General features: G+C 33.2%; 1 protein-coding gene across 1 annotated transcript in view; it reads left to right on the top strand.

Annotated features, from left to right (window-relative positions):
* Positions 1-22,306, top strand: part of LOC129233826 (uncharacterized) — a 54,288-nt gene that overhangs the window by 11,577 nt on the left and 20,405 nt on the right. Inside the window, exons 5-6 of the mRNA XM_054867789.1 lie at positions 7,864-9,688; positions 21,136-21,259. Of these exons, the coding sequence (XP_054723764.1) occupies positions 7,864-9,688; positions 21,136-21,259 (1,949 nt within the window). The remainder of the gene's footprint in view (positions 1-7,863; positions 9,689-21,135; positions 21,260-22,306) is intronic.

Genomic DNA, 22,306 nt, shown 5'->3' with positions numbered 1-22,306 from the left:
GGGGAAAAAAACAAACGAGTAAAAAAATGTGATATGCATTATCATATACACTAGCAAAGCAAAAGAAAAAAGAGAAAATTTTAAGTCCAGCTCCAATTAACCAAAACCTTACACAACAAATTCATACATCCTATATGTATTCAAATGCATAAAGAGTTGTAACACCCAAAAAAAAAACCCATGAGATTTCAAAGGTATCATACTTTATGCCACCATCACACCGTAGAAAATGGGTAAGTCAAAGAAAATGGATTGTTTGCATTTTCTTTCTGCCTGTCATGATTGCACCCTGCTCATAAAGCAATATCACCAAGTGACCAACCAAAAGGCCAAAAAAAAAACATGTACATACCTGGTTGTGATTAAGTGAGAAACACACAGCATTAAAAAATTTAAGAAAATTTACTAAACTACCAAAACACACGCACAAGATGATTATACTAAAAAAAAGCAACATGTCACAAACATCAAATATGACCATTCTCGTTACGTATTACATTATACTAAAGACTAAACATTCTAAAAATGCAAAAATGGAAAAAACCTGCTGTTCTTCTGCGGATCTCTAAAACTTTGAAATACAAAAATGGGTATGAAACATTTTTGCTGTCATTCTCCTGGACAAAATTTCCGTGTTAAATAAAAGAAAAATTAGAACTCTACCCATAGTGTGTAGATGAATTAAGAGGTTAGAATCAAAAGATAACATTAGTTACCTTAATTATAATCCATGGCTTAAGCAACAGGCAAATTGTATGAAAAATGTCATACTCCTGTCCTAAAAAAAAAAAAAAAAATCACTCTTCCTAGCATTATTTCTCAAGCACTGGTAATGCATCCCGCAGAATAGAAGGATTAATTCCCAATACATTAGTTAGAAAATAAGATTGATTGAAAAAAAGAAAATTAAATTTGGCAAATGATAAGTAAATAAAAAATCTATCCGTGGAATAATTCTTTTTATTTAATACAGTAGGCGCCGCTTAACGTGATCACTTTGGGACAGATACAATTTGATAACAATAACCGAAAAGAATCCAGAGACAGAAAATAATTTTTTTTCTAATTAAGGTGCATTTGTTTTGGTAATCTCAAATCGATATATTTCCTCAGTATTTTCCACAATTTGAAGCAAATACCAGAGATGCATCAAGTTCTTTTCCAGGAGTTTTAACGAGAAAATTTATCTGACTCCTAAATCAACAGGAAAATCCTCAGAATGGTACAAATGATCACTTGCATGAACACCGCACTTTTAAAAAACACCGGCTATAATCATCATGTTTAAGTCTAGAGACATCAATTATACAATCGACAGTGGCTAAAACCAAAGTTGTATGCATGATTGGGGGAGTTCAAAGACAACCAGAAACTGAAGTCTGACATGACTGCTGAGAGCGCCATGAAGATACAAAAACTTTTATAATCAATATCAGACACATGTTTTGGATCACGTTGAAATATTTGAAGAACAAGTCAAATTCCTTTGATGATGACGAGTTTAGCACAGTACAGTAACAGAACTGTTCCCTCTGAAGAACATGCAATGTCTGTCAAGTCAGGCATGCAATAGGGAAAAAAAACAATTCAATACAATTTTAGCAGTAGTAAGTAATAAGAAAGTTATTAATCCATGACGTTTTTAAAAGAAATAATCTCCCCTTAATGAGTGGCAAGAGTTGTTTTGCTAAGTCTGAAGACAAGTAAGAAGTTGTTGATTTGAAAAGAGACAGTACTCTTTTTACTAAACTATATGTTGCTCAAAAAGCAAAACAAATGGGTGCGAAAGAAGTTTTTACCATGAGAACAACTTATGTCACCATTCCATATCAAGCCTCGGAAAACTTAGAAAACTAGGCAAGAAATCCGACAGTTTCCTGCTTCGTTCAGTGTACCAGAGTAGTTTTGACGGCTCTTATTGAACCAACTGTGACTGGGCTGCATTAATTCACATGCTTGCTTCTAAATCTACTTGAACTGTTCAACAAAACTATGATCAGATTGTCTTAAAACACACATTTTAATGAGACTAAAAAGCGTGAATAAAGCAGATTTAGTTTTTGACCGGAAATCTCTAATAAAGTCTGAAAAACGGCACATGACAGTCAATAGGATATGAACCAAGAATAAATGTGAGCCCAATGTTTTGATTCCAAAACCATTCAGTAAATTTTTAGTTAACAACAAAGACCAAGAGAAGCTTTTCAACTTTTTAGCAGAAAATCTCGTTAGGATGGATCTACCAGATGGAGAAAAGATTGCATCATCTATAACTACTATAACTCAGGGGCGGCAAATAGGGGGGTCGAGAGGGAGCGGTCGCACCCCCAAATTTTTTGGGAGGAATGATTAAAAAAACGAGCAAATTCAATTTTCGTAAATCGCAAACCAATGTTCATGGTAAAGGAATCTTGCTGGTTCTCCAGAATGGTTGAAGAAACTCGACTTATTTTTAGATTTGAGCAAGTGTTTTCCATGTTTTTAAATAATTAGAAATTTATCAAAACTTTACGGGCCTTTTCAGAACAGAAAAAAAAATGATTAAGAATTAAGGTGAATTTTAACTAAAGACGTAAACTTCATATAGGCTAAATATTTCATTTCTGTGTGCTCTGTGTAAGGAGGGTTATGAGAGGCTCGTGTAGTGGTGTGGCTGCATGATTTTCACTAAATGCCTTGGTATTTTACATCCATTGTTACGCTCATATTTTGAGTGTGTACATTTAATGAGTGTTCATCACTTTCTTCCGAAAACACATTTCAACTGCTCAATGAATAGTATACTTTCATAGCTATGTCTTAAAAATACATACTATTTTTGAAAAAAATATCTCTTTTTTGTGGCCTCTTTAATAATGCAATATCAAGGTGACACAAGAGGGTCTTTAAGACACAACACAAGATGGTCTTTTAAACCGTAAAAACTCTTCTCGATAACTTCAAAGCAGTGATTTTGGAAAACAACTCTTTGAATAATGAAGAAGCTAATATCCTTTAACATGTCTTCATATGAATTTTTATTCGTTTTGTTTGTATTGCGGAGAGTCTTTGAACAGTGCTTTACTATATCAAAACATCTTCAATCAGCTAACATGAAAAGCTACAATGGTGTGACTTCCTTCAGTCAAAAGTACTACTTTTAGTCATTGAAATAGATAGAATGAGCAAAAAAAAAAAAAAAAAAAATACATGGACCCAGAAAATACTTTCATTTTTCAAGCAGTTTTTTTTAAATCAATTTTTTAAAGTGTCCGATTTTTCAAACAAGGCGTGGTCTTGATGACGTCACAAATGATGCACTTTGTGGCGCATCTTTCTATCACGTTTCCACGTTATGATAATCAAGAAGCGAATTGAATATTGCGCTCTACGCTTGCTATCAACCCTATCGTTGCCAATACACGTGAGTAAAGATGCGAATTAAAAATATTTTGTTCTGTGAATGGCAACATTGAATGACATTCCATCATTTGTGATGTCACACGACAGAAGTGTAAACAACGAAAGCGCACCGGTTTAAGTAATTTTTTAAAAATATTAAACTAAAATAAATTATTCCAACCAAGCGTGGATCTTTTAAAAAAATTCTTACTCCAGAGAATTTTTAAAAAGTGCAAAGAATATTCAAATGAATTTAGAAGAGGTAACCAAAATGCACGTGATGATGTAAAGTCAAATCTTGATTTAACATATTGTATAAAATAATAGATTCAGCTTCTAATGAAATTAACACAAGATTTGATGATAAATATTTTTCTGCATTGTTGGCTCTTTATTTTCTGGATTGGATGTTGAAAGAAAAAAATGAATTGTTTCAATTATGAGTAAAATTTATCGCATGAGGCAAGAAAAATCGTTCAGAGACTAGCCTAGAATAGAATATTTAATAATGAAAAATGAAGATCATCACAATTTTTAAAGTTACTTGGGTGATTTTGAAGAACAAGATGTGAAAGGTGTGTTTTCGTACGTAACTTTGTTACTTCAATTATTTTTCAACTTTCCAATCAGTTCAGTTCGTAGACAAAAATCATTTTTGTGTTTTAGGAGGTTAGAGAATTATTTTCGAAGCACAATGGGGGAAAAAATTTAGCTGAAAAAAAGAGCATGACACTGGGCATTGCTGGATTAGTAACAAGATTTCATGTTCTTCTGTATTTTAAAAATCAAGCATAAAAACTTTATTAAAAGGTGAAAACTGTAGTACTAAAATACTTGGTATGATAATATATTCTAAAACGAACTACAAATTTTGTCATAAAAATTTAAATTGCTTTTGAACACTTATTTTTATTAATTCTAAACCCATATCATGACTACTTGCTGTTATCCAATATGTGTTTTGGTTCCATACTGTGGTAATTCATATTTAAGAAACTCGACCCCCCAAATGAAATGCTGAAATGCCGCCCCTGCTATAACTGCTGTATGTAAAAACAATTTTTAAACCATCTTCGGACATCCCACGAAGAAGTCGATGAGCGCATGTTCATGTGGCATGGCCCAGCCAGGTAGGAGATTTGGGGGTCGAAAACCCCTCCTGCAAACCGTAGTTATAACAGATTGCCAATCCTAACTTTGAATACTTTTACAATTCTCATTTAGTAGCTTATAAGGGCGGTTAAGACTAAAACCCAACACTGCACCACTGAGTGTGGCATGCAGTTGACTGCTTGGACCATGCAAGGATCACTGAAAACTGTTGACACTGATGTTGTTGTGATTTCAATATTGTTTTTTTCCAGACTGTCAAAACTGCAAACGTTGTGAGTGGAGTAGGGAAGTGGGAAACATCAGCAGTCTCTTCCATCCATATTTTCCAAAACAAAATTCCACAAGGTCCCGGCCCTTTTCTCATTCCTTTACAGGAGCTACTTGTAATTGCAAGATTTAACTAGAGGAACCCCCCAAAACACTGTTTGGACAAGTGGCTGCCAGTATTTTAATCTGGTCCAGAGCGTATTGCAGTGGTCATTGGGGATAAAGTCTTCAATGAAATTTTCAGCTCCTGGATCCACGTGTCAGTGGAATTGGGGAAAAAAGGAGAAAAAAAACGGAGACAAGTATGAATACTTTTTTTTTCCGCAAACACTGAAATAATAATTGAGAAACTGCGAAAACTAATATTATTCAATTGCAGAGATATGTACACTTTGTCGATGCGTCAAACCATGTTTGAACTGTACGCTATGAGCTGTGAGGGTCAGTGTAGTATGTAAAGCGTTTTCAAAAAATAAAAACAGACAGTTTTCATTGTAACACATACTCTTTGCATTTAAACTTGTACTTTTCCTCTATGTCTATTATATTTTTTAAATATAAGCACATTTTTAACAAAACTCTTGTGAAAATGGTTTTATTACACTCTAGCTTTAATAGCTCCACTCCATCTGGTGCTGTGGCTATGATTATTTCACGACTTAAATCCGTCATTTATTCAATATACAGTCCCACCCATTTATAGCAAAGTTAAAGGTACATAATAAAATATTTTGTTAATTTCTTTACTTTGCTGCAAAAAGTTAAATAATACATGGTAGAATGTGAAGGATAATATTGAAACTTACATTAAAGACATAATTTCGCTAAGAGCGCTGCGACTGTTTCCGTAAAATAATAATAAAAGGTATTAAAACATGTAGCACTAGTACAAATTTAAATTTAATAAAACTGGAAGGGTTAATTATAATGCAAGTATCAGAGCATGTCAAAAATTTTATGTAATCATCGGTGAACACAAAGAAGCTTTGTTTTTCTACCTATTTCCAAGTTGAAATCGTAATAACTCTTCAACTATTTGTCTTAAAAAGAAACATCAAGCAGTTTTAAATACATTTTTTAATGCGTTTTCAGATGATGTATTTGTATTTTTACAATGTTTAGATCTATACTGGAGTTCTAAGCCACCAAACCAACATATTTATCTATACATGGCGGCCATTTTGATGACGTCATCACAGGGGGACCTTGATCTCCAATCAAGTGCCCATTCCCCCCCCCCCCCCGGCGATTTTTTACTCTCTTATATGAACATAAGCCCCACAAATATTTCACACTTGTATTCGGAAGTTAAATATTTTTGCACAAACTCCACCGACTACAAGTCTACCAATGTATTATCTTATAACTTTAAACGAGCAATTCTTGTGGGTATGTATATATATTTATGTTTTGTATCTTAGAAATGGCTCTGACAATTTGGATGAAATTTTGGATTTAATTGTAGTTGAGCATTCTAAGTCCATCTACATCAGTGTTTTTTCTGTAAAAACGTGATTTTTTACAAAAAAGAGTTTTTTAATATAAAGTCTAATTGAGTTCAGCCCTGAAAAAAAATTGTGAATTGACACATAAGGCAGACGATTTGCAACCATAACAATAAAAATTTCTCCCTTCTCGCTTTAAAATTTTAAACTTGCTTAGGGTTGCCAGGTTTCGCTGATATTATCCACTTTGGCTAGTTTCAATCGCACTTGGCTAAAAACAAATTCAAAAGCATTATGTAGCATTATGTAAGTCGATGTAAAGCTTTTTTTTAAAGCAAAACTATTGCTTGACCGTCTTATTTTATTTATTTATCTACTTTTTAACATTTCAAATAATTTTATATGTTTTTTAAATCACAGATCTAAATTTTATTTTGAAAAAGCAAATGTCTTGAGACTGTTTATATTTTGTTAAGACTGTTGTTGTTATAATTTGTTGGGTGTGGTTTGTGGATCATCAGTTTTTATGGATAGCATGTTGTATGTAGCATTTTCTGGCGTAAAGTGACCAACTACAATAAAAGTACTTATTCCAAGTGAAAATCTCGATTGGGATAAAATCGTGAATCGCAATATAGTATGGAAGGAAGTATTGGGTTAAAACTGATTTCATCATAGTAAAATTGGCTCCAAGTTCAAAATCTTTTAATTAATGACAGGAAAATTGTATAGTGGAAACAAAAATGTAACAGATAGTTGAAAGAAAAATGTTGATTTAATTGCATTCAGAATCTTTGTTTGGTACTTTAGTGTTATAAGATGGTCGCGGCGCATTTTCAATCCTAGCAATTTTTTCATATTTATTTTCACAATGTTTGGTTTTAGAAACTACTTTTTTGGCAATACTGTGTGTTAAAAATATGTATACGAAACTACCTCAGAGCTTCCCTATGTGGATGACTGTGGGGGAGAGGAGGCCTATATTCAGTAGTAGACTTCTTATAGCTGAAATGATTATAATGCTGATGAAGTGATTACACGTGTACATCTCTCGTTTTTCGGAAGCATATCCAACGACTGGCGAGAATCTTAATATTTTGTTAACGTGATGCGTTTCAAGTATATTTGAAAAAGTCTCAAACCGTAAAAAAACACGAGTTGACAAAAAAAAAAAAACTTTTCAAGCCGAGCGAGGCTTGGTCGTAAAGGTAACAATAATATGAGAAAATAAACAGTGATTTAAGGACAAAGTTATACTTTAAGGAGATTAGTTTGCGCTGATTGAAAATATCTGATATATATCAAAATAACTGATGTATATCAAAATATCTGATATTTTCAAAAATATCATGATATTTTCAAACCCTGGTTTTCGTACACATTATTATTTTTTTAACATAGGAAAATATTTCTTCAACTATATTGGGAATATTTTCACCTTCCTATCAGAAAATCATTATTTGCAGTTTTTAAAAGCTCCTCAAATCAGTAGCTCATTATGTTCACTCACATTAATCCGAATTATCTCTTGTTGTAAAATTCTTTTGCCTTGCACTTCTATGAAAATGCGTCACACACATTGTCTCAGCCTAGATGACATCATTGTGTGTCGTGATGACAAAATAACACGCTAATAGTATTTTCATTTTTAATTTAGATAAGAAAGCATCTGAACAAGATCTAAGCCTATCTTCAGGAGCAGAAGCTGCTTCGATTAAAAAAGAGCGGCATGAAGATCCAGTTGCTCTAAATAAAGTAGTTTGTCAGCATGCCAGTGATGCCGAATGTTTAGAAATAATTTTATATAGATTACAACAATTTGCTATGGAAATCAGAAGAGAGAAGCGTTGGAACCAAAATGTCCCATCGTTAATACACAATGCTTCTAGTAAAACTAAAATAAAATTGAGATATGATGCTTCGGAAGATAGGAAAGTATCTTATATACCTAAACCTCGTGTCCATGTAAGCGACAATAAGAAGAAAAAGAAGAAGACAAATTTTTTTAAAGTAGTATCAGAAAAATATATTATTAAACTTTATATTGGTGGTATTTTTATCACAAGTGCTGAGGATCCTATTAAGAAGACGGCTAAGTTAATGGCTAATGAAAAAGCATTGGAGATTTTACTTGATTCTTCAAATTTATATGCAAGACTTATGGAAGCTGTTAAAAATGCCTGTGAATCAAGTTCAGTTTCTAGCATTTGTGAAGAGATGTTTGGTACACCTGCTAAGCCTTCTACAGGATTAATGGAGTTCAACGAAGAGACTGAAAGCATTGCCTCTGTTAGCAACCTTAACAGTGATGTTAAACAGGCGTCAGATATGGAAATAAATACTGATCATGAGCTGGACATAGACAAAACCAAATTACAGTTAATGAATGAATTTGGACGTGAGTTGATGCTAAAATTTACAGAAGAAATCTCATATTCACAAGGAATGGAGGAACATGTTGCAATTACCACTGCTGCTCGAATGATGAATATTAATGTTGATATTTATGAAGAGATTGAGGATCAGTCATCTCCTGAAGAATTTTTTGTGTGCACTTTGTTTGTGAAATCCATTATTGTAGGAATTGGGAAAGGAAAATCTAAGAAGGAAGCTATGAGAATGGCTGCTTCATATTCAATTACCCATTTATTGAATCCAAAAATTTGGCTTCATGATATGCATGGTGGCAATGTCTCATCAAACGACGCACTAGATTTATACGATTCAAGTGCATCTGCAGGTGATATATGCAACGTTTCTTTAGATTCAAATGACATAGGCGCTAGTACTTGTCAAGATACATATGGGAAAATTATATCTGACGACAAGAAATATATTTTATTAAGTTCTGACAACCCTAAGGAAAATCCTTATCAGTGCATAAAAAGATTATCGGCAACATTAGGGACTTGTTCTATAACTTTGGATGATGTTAAAAGTATTTTTGCTTGGATCAAAAATATGCCACAACATATTAACTGTCCTACTATGACTGTTTTGACAGTTTCCTCTGAGAAGGCAAAGATAAGTCAGTATATTTCTTACGATTTTTCTGCCAACGAAGACACAACAGTGACCTCAAAACAGCATTTGTGCGAAATATTTTTTAAAAATATTTTAATTTCATCTGGTTGTGGTCGCTCAAAGGTTAAAGCTAAATTTAGTGCTACAGATGCAGCTGTGGAAAAATTAAAGAACATGAAAAATTTCATTTTTAGTGTATATGATGAAAGTAGATCATCAGCAATTGCATCATCTGAGAGCTCGAATGCTCCTGCTATAACATCTCCATTTATAATAAACAAAAGCTTACTTGATTCAACGCTTCAGAAACGGTTTGTTATTATGGATAATAGTGAACTTGTCGGTGAATGTCAGAGAACTGCAACACAAATACTTAATCACTCATCAGTATTATGTCAGAAACCCATTGTGTATCAAAATGAATCTGTAGTATCAAATGATGGATCATTTAGGCACAGGTGAGTCATATTTTGCACTTATTTTTAGTTTTTTAAATAAGGAGAGTACTGTCCAATTCACATATAATGAGTGCAAATCGACTGCAATGTTTGCTTATTATAACCAAGTGCTCGTTAAAGCCCAGTTTGTAGAAAGAAAAAAAAAGTGAAAATTCATGCTTATTTGCTTTGTTTGTTGAGCAATCACAAATTGCTATCATTCTCACTTGACGAAAGTTGATGTTGCTCTGATTTTTCAGATTTCCATGACGACTAAAATAAATCTGACTAAATCCTTGTTTTTTTGCAATGTTGGAAGTTGTTTGCATTCATTCAAGGCTTAACTTAACCGCCAAACTATTAATGGAAGATCAGATTTGAGTAATGTTTTGAAATTTCGTCTGTGTATGTCTAGTAAACACAAATCCAGCATTAAATTTCAGGAAAAAATTTCTTATTGTGTTTTTAGTGTGTTCCATTTTTGGAACACTGGTGCTTTGCTTGAAGTTTTTTAAATAAATATTATGCATTTGGAAATGCATGTCGGACAGTTTCCACATTTTCTGATTGAATAAATTTGAAAATTGGCTTCTTTCCGTCAACTGAAGTCAGTTTTCACTTTTTTTTTTTTTTTTTTTAAATTTCCTAAAAAACGATCCTTACTTTTTTTTTCAGCTTTCATTTATATCTTAGTTGTACTACCTAATGATTCTAGCTTTTGCTTTTACTCCAATTTTCTTGATAAATTTTAGAATTTGTTGATAAAATATCTACCCGTCTGCATTGTTGTTATCTGCTCTGAATCATTTTCTAAAACATCTTCTAAGTAATATTGCCTGGTTTCAGCAAGGGGTAACTGGCATACTCTGCGTTGCATCTGATAAATCCAAATCTGATAATATTTCTAAATACGAGACAAGTTATGCTACTGTAAGAAATCTCTTCGACATTATTTAACATTTATGAAACTGGGCCTGTCCATAAATGATGTCCCTTTATTCCCCATTTTCAACCCTTTCCCCATTTGTCTAAAGTCATACTTCCGTTTACTTATCACGTGTCACTCAACTTTTCATAAATGTATTTTTATAAAAATGCTTGATGTCATACTTCTTGTTACTCCCTCACTCCCCATTGTCACAGCATGACATTATTTGTGGACAGCACTACAGTTGGTACACATCAAACAAAATTCCGTATAGCTGGAAAAAATATTGCAAATTAATAAAATGTTTTTAAAATATGAGGTATCCCAAGTCCACTAATATTATGTTTTTATTATCACGTGACAATGCAGCTCTTTGAGCAGATGTGGATTTGAAGCCATTTCCTATGTCCAACTGTTATTGTTATTATTTTCTTTTCTATCAAAACTTTATACCCTTTTAAAAAATAAATTTATTTGGTTTTTCAAACATCCACTAAATGACAGTCCATTCAAAATGAAATTATGAAAGGATCATCTTACTAATATTATATATGCGAAAGTTTGTCTGTATGGATGGATGTATGGATGTATGGATGGATGTATGGATGTTTGTTACTCTTTCACGCAAAAACTACTGAACGGATTTTGATGAAACTTTACAATAATATAGCTTATGCATCAGAATAACACATAGGGTAGTTTTCGTCCCGTTATGGGGGGCAAAACCCCCTTAGGGGGGCAATAAAACACAATTTTTGTATAAATTCTCTAACATAGGGATGAAAAAATACTTGCACATATTTACATTATATGTCCATCGAAAGCTCTGATTTTTCTGCTGAAGATGGCACCTGTTCGAAATTTCTAAGTAGAATAAAAAACGAGTTATGAGCTTTTTAGATCCATGTTCGAAGGCTTTCCTCAACTCAATACAGTATTTAGTGTATCATCTCAACTCCCTGTCGATAGCGACAATTGTTGTATTGTTGACTTTCTTTGCTTTTCGTGATTGTTCAAGGCTTTTCTCAAGTCAAATCTTGAAGTAAGATTTTTGCACAAGATTGGCAAATAATACATGATTTGGCTGATGATTTTCCATTTAAACGGAACTTTAAAGTAATTAATGGTTTTTATTATTATTTATGCTAATTGAACACTTACTCATTATCCAAACAACCAGCAGATCGCCAAAATTTTTGCAGAAAGATTTCCGTAGCTGATGCATTTGGCAGTTTTTTCAACGTTGCTGTTTTTGAAGCCGAAGACTACGTCATAATGTTTCTCAGCTTTCACCATGTAAAGAAAATATCGCCAATCAAAGAATTTTCAAAAGACTTTTTTTACTGTGTTAAATAATCCAGCAACTAAATTAGGCAAATCCATAAACAGCACAAAAACTTTCATTAATTTTCCTTTTTGCACAATTTCAAACAATCACCAAATTTTATTACTTATTTTGGTAACATTTGGGATGAAACTGTTTAGCGCCATTTTATGGTGACCAAAAATATCTCAGCATCTGGCGACGATATCTCTGTAACGAAAATTAATATCATATCGTTTTACAAAGTAAGGAAAGAATGGGGGAGCATCATCGAAGGTACCTCGAAACGACTTTCGCAAATTCGGTAAAATCGCACCAAGAGCCACAATGATTGAAATTTCCCGAAATAACTAAAGCAAGTATAAGGGGATTACGAGCGCAGCTACTTTTTTTTAATCACTTCGTACTTCATTAGCCATACAGAGAAGGTTTTCGACTCCATGTTAAAAAAAAAGTATCAACAGATTAATCTTTTTAAACATGAGAAGATTAATTTCATGTTTTTTAAATTTGTATATGCTTAAATATAGTGCTTTCGTTTCTTAATCAATACTAATTTGTTTTTATACTGATTGCTATTTTAGTTTTATGGGTAAGGAAGAAACTCGATTTTTAATCACGTCAAAAAGATGTGTTTTAAATTCTTTTACTTAAAACAGAAAACAAAAGCAAGTAACGATTTTTTCTAATAATTATTACTGACCCAGGCAACGCCGGGTATTTTTGCTAGTATGTTATAAAGCTTGAAAATTTTCCTTTGGAGTCGAGCAATTCCCAAAAGTTTGACTCCCTGAAGGTGCAAATGTCCCAAAATTGGAACATGCTATTTTAAAAGGGCATATCTCTCGAAAATATCATTTTACATTTCTACAAGCATTTTTGAATCATACATTGAAGTATTTTTTTCGAATAAATTAAGTATCATTTTTTGAAAAAGTCAATTTTTGGTAAATTTTATGAGAAAAAGCTTGAGAAAACTAAAAAAACACTCAGTTAAAAAAAAATCAAAAGTATTTAAATAACCAAATGACACTTAAAAAACACTTCAAAATAAGACTTAAAAGTGTTTATAAAAACTTGCTCCTTTAATCGTTATATCGTCGCCTCAGAGCAGGGTTGGCAAGTTTCTGCCGAAGCGGTTAAAACCACTGGTAGAAACCGGTTAAAACCGGCATGGCAAAAACCACTTTCTGCCACATTTGTGGCAGAAACTGGCAAAAACTCACAAAATGACAAAAAATTAATTACTGACATACAATAGAAAATGCATGGAAAAACATAATTAGTTGTAAACCCCAAAGCATACTTTAATTACAATATATTCTCAGTTAAAGCTTAAATGTGACATTGTCTTAACTCTGCTGTTGGCTCTTAGAAAAGGTGTTTTCTATAATCTAAACAGTTTCTCAATTTAACGTGCACAAATAAGAAATTTTAGAATAGTCTTGCTACAGAAGAGCTAGGAGGCAATGCACCAAGGAACAAGCAATGTTTGTGAATCTTTCATCTAGTGCATATTTTTCTAAACTGGTCTACCATGCAGTAACTATAAAAATGGTACAAATTTGACTGGAAAAATAAGTTTCGAGAAATAGGGTCAATTTATTTTGCAAAGCTATGACATAAGGGCAAAATATCGTACAATAATATTGGCAAGTAAAATTCGGGCACTTTCTTTTTGAAGCACACGATAATTTCAATCACAAGCAATTTAGATGAAGCTTACGTAAGCATTCAAATTACAATCAGTAATGCCTGTTTAATTCTGTATGTCACTCCTCTTTCCTGAGCACCCGAATTATTTCTCGTCCTTTCTAATATTAATCCAAATTTTTCGGGCATCTGCAATTGAAAAGTTCCCTTTCTGAACTAAATTAAGGGCACTAGCATAGGATTTTATTTTTTTAAATGATGAAATAAAGTTTAATTTCTTAGTTGACTTAAACAAATATCATTTAATAATTACTTTAGTTATTAAAGACGCTTTTAAGTTTTTGCCGGTTTTTACCAGTTTCTGCTGGTTTTTACCGGTTATAACCAGTTTCTGCCACTGGCACGGCAAAAACTAGTTTCTGCCGGCAGAAAGCCAACCCTGCCTCAGAGCAACAGTAAGGTATCTTAATGTTATTTCTGGGGGTACTGGGGCTCCGAGGCGAGAATATTTTGATAAAATTTTTTAGTTAAATATCATGTTCCGTTTTTGGAAAATTGACGAGTAATCAGTTACGCAGATTTTACTTTTAAAAAGGGAGAGGTGGACGTTAAATTACATTTTTTTCTGGAGAAACATCAACATAGCTGAGTTTAAGAAGCTAAATTTCATCCAAATACAAAATTTCCAAATTACTGATACCCATCCTTTAAGATTGATAAGAAATGAAAATGCATTACGTTATATGGTGTTAATATTCATTATAAGTGTACTGGTTGATATCGGCCACAAAAATTTTTTTGCCGCATCCTAATCACCAGTCATGTATGACGGCTGCGAAGAGAAACATAATTTGAATTCAAGATGTCAAAATTCAAATGAATGCTTGTTGCTGAATGTTTATTTTATTTTATTTTTTTTAAACTTCTGTATTGTATCATACCTATCAAGTTGATGAATTTGCTTTGAACTGTCTGTCTTATTATCTTTTTCTGAATTCATTGTTTTTTGAGGAATACTCGTGGCCAGAAAATCATTAGTGCACACTTCCAAAAAAGTTTGAAGCTCATTAAAAGACACTGAGTATGCTAAGAGTAGTTCAGTTTCAATTTTCATTACTATCGTCATTTTCATTATTTTTTCAAAAATCTGAGTTAGCTTAATTTCATCTACAATGTTCTCGCAAGTCAATGTCTCAGAAGTGAATAAAGAAGAAGAATAAACATTGAAGTGAACATTGGCCTCAACCACTGTATAATTTTCAAATGCTTCTCTACTCTTAAAATGTTTTTTCTAAAAAAAACTGTCATCACTTGTTCTCAGGATTTGTGATTCATCGCAAACTTTTGGTTGGCTTAGGATTGTTAAAAAATTGTCATGAAAGAATAAACTGAGATGGAAGTTTACAGAAATTTTATGAATCACAAACATATTGTTCGCTTTAGGTGGGGGGGTTGCTCATTAAAGACGAGTCATACTTCCCTAACCTAACATTGTACTATCCAAGGCTCTGGAAATTAAGATAAAAATGGTGGTCAGCAGAAATTTCTGGTTGCGAGTAAATATATTTGACTGCACCCCACCTTCCCCACCACCATTACCAATTTTCCTTTCAAGTTAATGTTCACTACAGAATCAGATAAAAATATAAAGTATCTGCGGACGCAACTCAAAAGTATCTGCAAGCTAATCATTGTCTATCACGTAAAAAAAAAATTAAAAAAAATTTTTTTTGTCCGGATTCCAAAAAAAAACATTCTTAATCATTAGAAATAAATACTTGCAGGAATATGCTTTGAGGTTACAAGGAACCTATTTTCATGCCAATTAAGTGAGCCTATAGATGCAAAGACCTAAGCTAAATTTCAAAAATTTAAAACTAATCTTCTTCTAGCAGATATCTCAGCATTCGTAAGCTCACATACTTTTGGGAATTATATCTCCACTGCAGATCATACATTGGTTGGACCTTTCTTCTCGTAAGCTGTCAAGTCAAGAAATCAATAGGATACCTAAATTTCTGAGAATGAAGGAAAAACTAGCAATTCGCTGCTTCTTGGAAACGCTCTGTTAAGGGAGGGGACAAAAACAAGTGCAATAAATCTAGTAGTAAAAGTGTGTTTTATGAAGATGAGAGATACCACTCGGAGCAAGTCCCCCATCTGACTTTAGTCCCTTAATACACATGCACACATGGATTCCAAAACTATACCGTATTTTCGGACGTAAGCGCCGCGGCACTTACGCCCGTACGTATGTAGAAAAAAAAGTTTATAAATTGCGAATCCGCGGTGAAGGTATCCGCACGTCAGCGGATGTATCCGCGCACGGCGTGCGTGCGTCTACATTATCTAGCTCTGGTTCACTACACTATAGAACTTACAATTCCACACACAAAATGTTACATAATAATTGAACAAACTATTTGACATCAGCCAAATGTTGAAAGTATAATGTATAATAGTATTTTTCAATGTTTTACTTACTAAATGTAGTGGAGTGCAAAAAGGGGTTACTAAGTACATGAACATTATATGAAGAGTGTAAAAGATTATGAATGATGTTAATCAATGCTTAGTGTGGGAAATCATCTTGGTACTGAAAGAATAGTGAAATAACCATGGAGAGAGCAAGACTTTTTTTACCCAAATACTAGTTAACCAATTTGATATTTGAAGCCTATTTACAAATATTGTATTAAGCAACTTAATTGAATTTTACAATTAAGAAGTTTTGTTACATTTACAATTTTATTACATTTGAAAAAGCATAAAAAAATTAATCTTATGAATTTTCTTCAAATAAAAAAAGAATTTTAATTAATTTATGAAAATGCATATAAGGGGGGGGGGATTGAATTCTAAAACTCTGAAGAGAGCCCATTTTAAGTAGAAGAAAATATGAAGATGGAGAGGTAACAAAGAAGTGAGTGTAGAAAAATTTTTCAGAGTTGTTTCTTAACTGGGACTAACCAGAGCGGGGCCCAGAGCCTGTTGCCGATTTTCACATTTGCAATAAGGCTATCTCATTTATTAGCCTACTTTCCCAGTAAAAGTCAGAGAAGATGGCTTAATGCATCTTAGAAATCTCGCAAAAAAAAAAAAAAATTAATTTGAATTTTGTCATCTTGTTTGTTTTTCGCAATCACGAGTATGTGTTTGTTTGTGTGCGTGGGGGCGGGGTATATGTATGTGTGTGTAAGCATATGTGTTTGTGTCTGTGTGCAGGCATGAATGTGTGTGCATTTGTGTGTATGTGTAGGTGTCTGTATGCATGCGTGTGTGTATGTGTTTGTGTATGTGGGTAGGGGTATGTGTGTATGGTGGTGTTTGTGTATGTGTGTGTATGTGTTTGTGTGTGCATGTGTATGTGTTTGTGTGTGCATGTGTGTTGGTGCGTGTATGTATGCGTGTGTGTGTAGGATATGGACGCAACCTGGAGACGGTTTTCGCTAGAGGAGCAGCATCGTTAGGCCCGCCGACGCGACGGGTGGTGCCGCGCCGGTGGGAAAAATGATAGCACACCAAAAACAGTCAAATGAAAGCAATAAACAATCGTGATTGCTCAAAAAAAAAGTCGAAAATAATTAAATAATTACCAAAAAATAAAAAATTGGAAAGTGATTTAGATGGGCGAAAATGTCTGTCTGTTTGCCCCCCCCCCCCAATAACTTTTGATAGAGTAGTCAGATTTGAACAACTTTTTTTGTTCTAAAGATCTCGGCGAAGACACTTCATTCCTATATTCCATTTTTTAATTTGAACAATTTTTTGTTCAATTTTGAACAGTTAACAAAAGGTTAGCATCAGTGCCAACGGGGCAATTCAAGCGAAATATAAATTTTGAACTTAGAGGCGACTAACATTAGCGCCTATGGAGAAACTAAAATTCAACATAGATCCTGAACTTAAAGGCAGATTTACTTCAAACAAATTTTATTGGAAATTGCTCTTGATGATTAACTCCTGACTTTGACTCCTAGAATTTTAGGGCAGTCGACTCCAATTGCTGTACCAGAAAATTAGTCGGGACTCCAAATTTCCATCTTCGACTCTGACTCAGTAGCTTTGGTAAAAATTTAGACACGGAGGGAAAATGACTGACTTTGACTCTTGGAAATTTAAAGTCTTCGGGTCAGACCCAGACCCGCAAATATTAACAGAGTCGTGGACTGTAAGGAAAAATGATCGAGTCCGACTTTAAGTCTTTGAATTTAAAACCTTCAACTCCAGAATCTGACTCTTTTATTCCAAAATGAGACTGATTCAAACTCTGACTCTGCAGCCGTGGTTTTTACTTTAAAATAATTGTTGTTGATATGATTTATTTTCACGCTAAAGTTTATGCATTCAGTGTTGGCAGAGAAATTTGGAGTCTTTTATTTTCTACATAAAGATGTGCACAGATGATTTTTTTTTGACATAATGTACTTTAATGAGCTGATTATTTTTCATTCTTTTTTTTTGAATGAATGCAATTAAGTTTTTTTAATGGGAATAAATATATTAGCTGCTTTGTTTAAAAAGTGCTACTACTTTATTTGATCGGTTATTTATTTTTACGCATCTATTTCTTTAGATGAGCGAAGCATATTTTTTTTTTTTAAGAAACTGCTTAAAATCTTAAATTCTTTCTATGAAAGAATTCTTCTTTTTTCTTGCTCTTTCTATGGAAAAAAAGCCTGAAACACAAACTTACACTCTCTTTGGTGAACTCAGGGGAAAGGGGAAGGGGTGTGGGGGAGGGGTTCTACCGCTCTTCCTGAAAAACTTCCGTTTTTAAAGTTAAAGAACTCTGTTTTTGGCTATCTTGGGATGACTTAAGGGGAAAGGGAGTTGGATGCTTCTTCCAAAACGTTCCTGAAATTAAATCTTAAAACTTTTACTCTGTCATTGGTAATGTATAGGTGAGGTAAGCGGAGTTCTGTTCCTGGAACAATTTTAGAAACTAGAGCTTAAAAAATGGAAATTTAGGACATTTGTGATGAACTTAGGAAAAGGGATTCAGGAGCTCTCTTCCGAAAATTTTTCAAAGCTCAAGTATTTAAAATACTACTTTAGGCTATATTTGAGTGACTTTCAAGGGATAGGAGTCAAGGCGAGGATTCAGTTTCTTTATGGTTTTCGTAAGATTATTAATGAATATTGGAAAGTGTACCAAGTTAAAAATTTCTCTCTTCATAGAAGTGTTTTTTTTTTTTTTTTTATTACACTAATGTTACCACCTGCTATCTTATATGAAAGAATTATTTTTCAAATAAAGACAGCGATGGAGGAATGTTGCCCGTTCATAAGTTGACCATACTCTTCCCCATCCTTCTCTTATTTTCTGGTTTGTTCACACTCAGGGTTGGCTTTCTGCCGGCAGAAACTAGTTTTTGCCGTGCCATTGGCAGAAACTGGTTATAACCGGTAAAAACCGGCAGAAACTGGCAAAAACTTAAAAAAGTCTTTAATAACTCAAGTAATTAGTAAATGATATTTGTTTAAGTAAACTAAAAAAATAAACATTATTTCATCATTTAAAAAAATGAAATCCCATGCTAGTGCCCTTGATTTAGTTCAGAAAGGGAATTTTCCAATTACAGTGGCTCGTAGTATTTGTATTAATTTAGCAAAGGATAAAAAATCATACAAGGGTGCTTAGGAAATAGGAGTGACATACAGAATTAAACAGGTATTACTGATTGTAACTTGCTCAGTTATATGCTTCATCTAAATTGTTTGTGATTAAAATTATCATGTCATGTGGTTGAAGAAGAAAGTGCCAGAATTTTACTTGCCTAAATTTTGTACCTAATGTCACAGCTTTGCAAAACAAACTGGCCCCATTTCTCAAAACTTATTTTTCCAGTCAAATTTTACCACTACCCCAGTTACTACATGGTGGACCATTTATACAATAGATGAAAGTTTAACTTTTCTAACAATTAATTATTTTTTCCATACATTTTCTGTTGTATATCAAGAATTAATTTTTCATTTTGTGAGTTTTTGCCAGTTTCTGCCACAAAGTGGCAGAATGGTTTTTGCCATGCCGGTTTTAACCGGTTTCTACCAGTGGTTTTAACCACCTCGGCAGAAACTTGCCAACCCTGTTCATACTACCTTAGGCAAACTACTCCGAATATGAACTGATTTCTAGTGTAAATAATTTGTTAATGTAATAAAAATGTTTACAATCGGTGAAAAACTAATGGTGGAGCGGCCTCAAACTTTTTTACCCCTAACATAATCGAACATTGTCTAAAATTGTGTTTTTGAAACTTCAATTTGGAAGATATGACAAATGGAGAGTTCCTTAAATCCACCCCTTTGATAAGGCAATCGAAAACTTAGAAGCATCATGAAAGATGGCCTACAACTTTGTTTTTAAAGCTTTATTTTCAAAACCAGATCCAGGAAGAGCACCAAATACCTTATTCTCCAATATTTTCAGAGATTGCCTAATGTTGCAATTTTGGAACTCCCAGTTTGAAAAAATTGCTGTGCCGTTGCCGAAATCGTCTACGTTTTTAGACTTCAAACTAAACTGGGGGGAAACCCCTCCCTATATTATCGGTGGTTGTTTAAATTTACACTTTCGAAACTATAATAAAAAAAAGTATGGAGGAAACGCACAAGGAGGGAAAAAAACCATTCAAAAGCTTAAAATTTAAATTAAGCAAATTCCAAAACTAACATATAGTTAAAATCAACAACATAGATTTTTCCTCAAGCATGCGTGTGTGAGGGAGGGAGGGGGGGGGGAGCTCAGAATATGATCTGTCCTGAACACTACACCAAACTTGCACCCAGGTGCAAGTCTCCCATTACAGAAGATAAAATACAAAAATTTTAAATAATTGTACAATGTACATACAAACTATTAATCTCTAAGGGGCAAAATCGCAATGTTGACAGAAACAAGTAAGGTTATGTGAATACAATATGATTTCAAATGTATCAAATGTATCAAAACACTAAGACATAAAAGAGTAATTTTATTACTTAAATACAATACCCAAGTAATACCCAAAGTTCAGAAGACACTAAAAATCAACATGTTTGATTTTTTGGCTCTTTTTTTAAAAAAAAATCTCCTCCAAGAAGCTGTTTTCTCAATAACCTTATTAAAAATAATATTCAGCCCTTGTAATTGGTCTTATTAAGTCCTTTAAAGTCCGTTTTTCAAATGTTGTCCATTTTTCTTTTGGAAAGAAATTGTTTGATTTTCACTCTTATTTGACTCTTGACCAGTGCTCTCTTGATGAGTTAACTTACCCCACCATCTATTAGGAATTCATAGAACTAAACAGTTAATTAAACATTTAATTTAAAATTACAAATATTTTGGTCTATGTGATTTTTAAAAAAAATATTTTATAGCCTTCCTCAATAAATAGACTATTCAACACAAAAATAATTTTTCAATTCAAACCAGTAGTTCCTGAGATTAGCACATTCAAACAAACAAACAAACTCTTCAGCTTTATATTATTAGTATAGATTATTGTAAGTGGTTGTAATTTAAAGAAGTTTTTTAATGATTTATTTTTATTATTTTTCTTAATCATTCCATTTCAGATTTGATGTGTTTTTCGATGGTAAATGTATTGGAACTGGCATGGGTGTTCATAAAAACGAAGCAAAAAAAAATGCTGCAGCTAATGCACTCTCAAGTCTGAAAAAAGTTGTCTACACTATTAAGGTAAGAAACTATCAAGGCTGGTTCAAGCAGTTTTGCCGCCCCAGACAAAATGCAAAGTGCCACCTCCTCCCCAAAATAAAAAGTATCCTATGTTTTTGTCCTGACAGGAATGATTACTGATTACAAGGCTCATTCTGCTATTTAATGAAACAAATAATATTTCTTGAGAACAGAAAGAGCATTGGAAATGCAGTGCATTTCTAGTAACAAGAATGTTAGTCAAATGATACTGATTGATGAATGTCTTCATTTTAACAATATCAGTATCCATCTATTGAACAAATTTTTAGAATAATCATTAAGAGAAAGTAATTCCATTAAATAGTACTTGTATTTGGTGTACATTTTGTTGACAACTTAATTGCTTGTGTAGTACAAAATTCCTCTACTATCAGGTCTATAAAAATTCAGTCAGGAGGAAAAGTAGCAGATACTAAATAAGGGTGAACCAAGATCGGCTACAAGGGAGGGGCGATCACCCCTCCTTTGTGAGATCCTGCATCAGCAAATTTTCCAAACTGAAGTTCTACAGTTCAAGTGTTGGCCATCTTTGACACTATTAAATTAATCTCCCTCCTGGAAACATTTTGGAATTGAAGGTTTTTGAAACTTCGATTCCAAAAAGTTTCCAGGAGGGAGCTTTGAACCTCATTTTGTTCCTTAATATCGGCCTATTTCAGACGATCTTTGTTGATGTTCAGAGGAGAAGCTTGGAAGTCTTTCCCCGAGTATTTTCCAACATTTAAGTTGAAATGACGCAATTGTAAAGAGTTAGGGGAAAAAATGGGTTTAATGACTTTCCTCCAGTAATTTTTCGAAATTTAAGTTTCAAAAATACATGTTTTTAGACGACTGTCTTCAAAACATTGCCCCGGAATTACTATGAAATTTAAGTTCTAAAACGCAAATTTAGAGTCCCTCTTTCAATGGAAAAAGAAAGAAAAAAGTTCAGAGACGATTGCTTGTATAAATCTCTATATTTTATTCGTGGCAGAAAAATATTTTGTGCCCCCCCCCCAAACTAATATAAATTAAGTATGTATTAGA

Source organism: Uloborus diversus, chromosome 1 (assembly GCF_026930045.1).
Source record: "Uloborus diversus isolate 005 chromosome 1, Udiv.v.3.1, whole genome shotgun sequence".
NCBI classification, from domain to species: domain Eukaryota; kingdom Metazoa; phylum Arthropoda; class Arachnida; order Araneae; family Uloboridae; genus Uloborus; species Uloborus diversus.
This window is presented reverse-complemented; position numbering and strand designations above follow the sequence as displayed.